The sequence below is a fragment of the Penaeus monodon genome, chromosome 27 (genome assembly GCF_015228065.2).
Source record: "Penaeus monodon isolate SGIC_2016 chromosome 27, NSTDA_Pmon_1, whole genome shotgun sequence".
NCBI classification, from domain to species: Eukaryota; Metazoa; Arthropoda; class Malacostraca; order Decapoda; family Penaeidae; genus Penaeus; species Penaeus monodon.
The window spans coordinates 35283131-35283430 of record NC_051412.1 but is presented as its reverse complement, the minus strand read 5'-3'; the positions used below and the strand labels follow the sequence as shown (position 1 = coordinate 35283430).

Genomic DNA, 300 nt, shown 5'->3' with positions numbered 1-300 from the left:
TATACAGACACATCACGGTCCAAACACCTACCATTGAACCAGCAGAAGGGAAGGACGAAATTCGGTCTGATACCATCTGCTTCTGCGAGATCCATCCCAAGACCCACCATCGTCACCAGCAGAGGGCCGCCGAAGCCGTAGGCGCAGAGACCAAGGAACCAGCTGGTCTTAGGCTTGTCTTGGCTGGGAGACCTGTAAGGAGCGGGGGACATGGTTTGCATATTATTGACGTTTTTTTTTGGCGTGTGTGTCGCTTATATATGCATGGTAAATATTTTTTTTATTTTTTCAATGCGCCAC

The 300-nt window shown here is 48.7% G+C and overlaps 1 protein-coding gene across 1 annotated transcript in view; it reads right to left on the bottom strand.

Moving 5' to 3' along the window:
* LOC119590809 (probable G-protein coupled receptor Mth-like 3) overlaps positions 1-300 on the bottom strand; it is a gene marked incomplete in the record, with an annotated part of 21040 nt that overhangs the window by 7454 nt on the left and 13286 nt on the right. Inside the window, 1 exon segment of the mRNA XM_037939541.1 lies at positions 32-192. Within this exon segment, the coding sequence (XP_037795469.1) occupies positions 32-192 (161 nt within the window).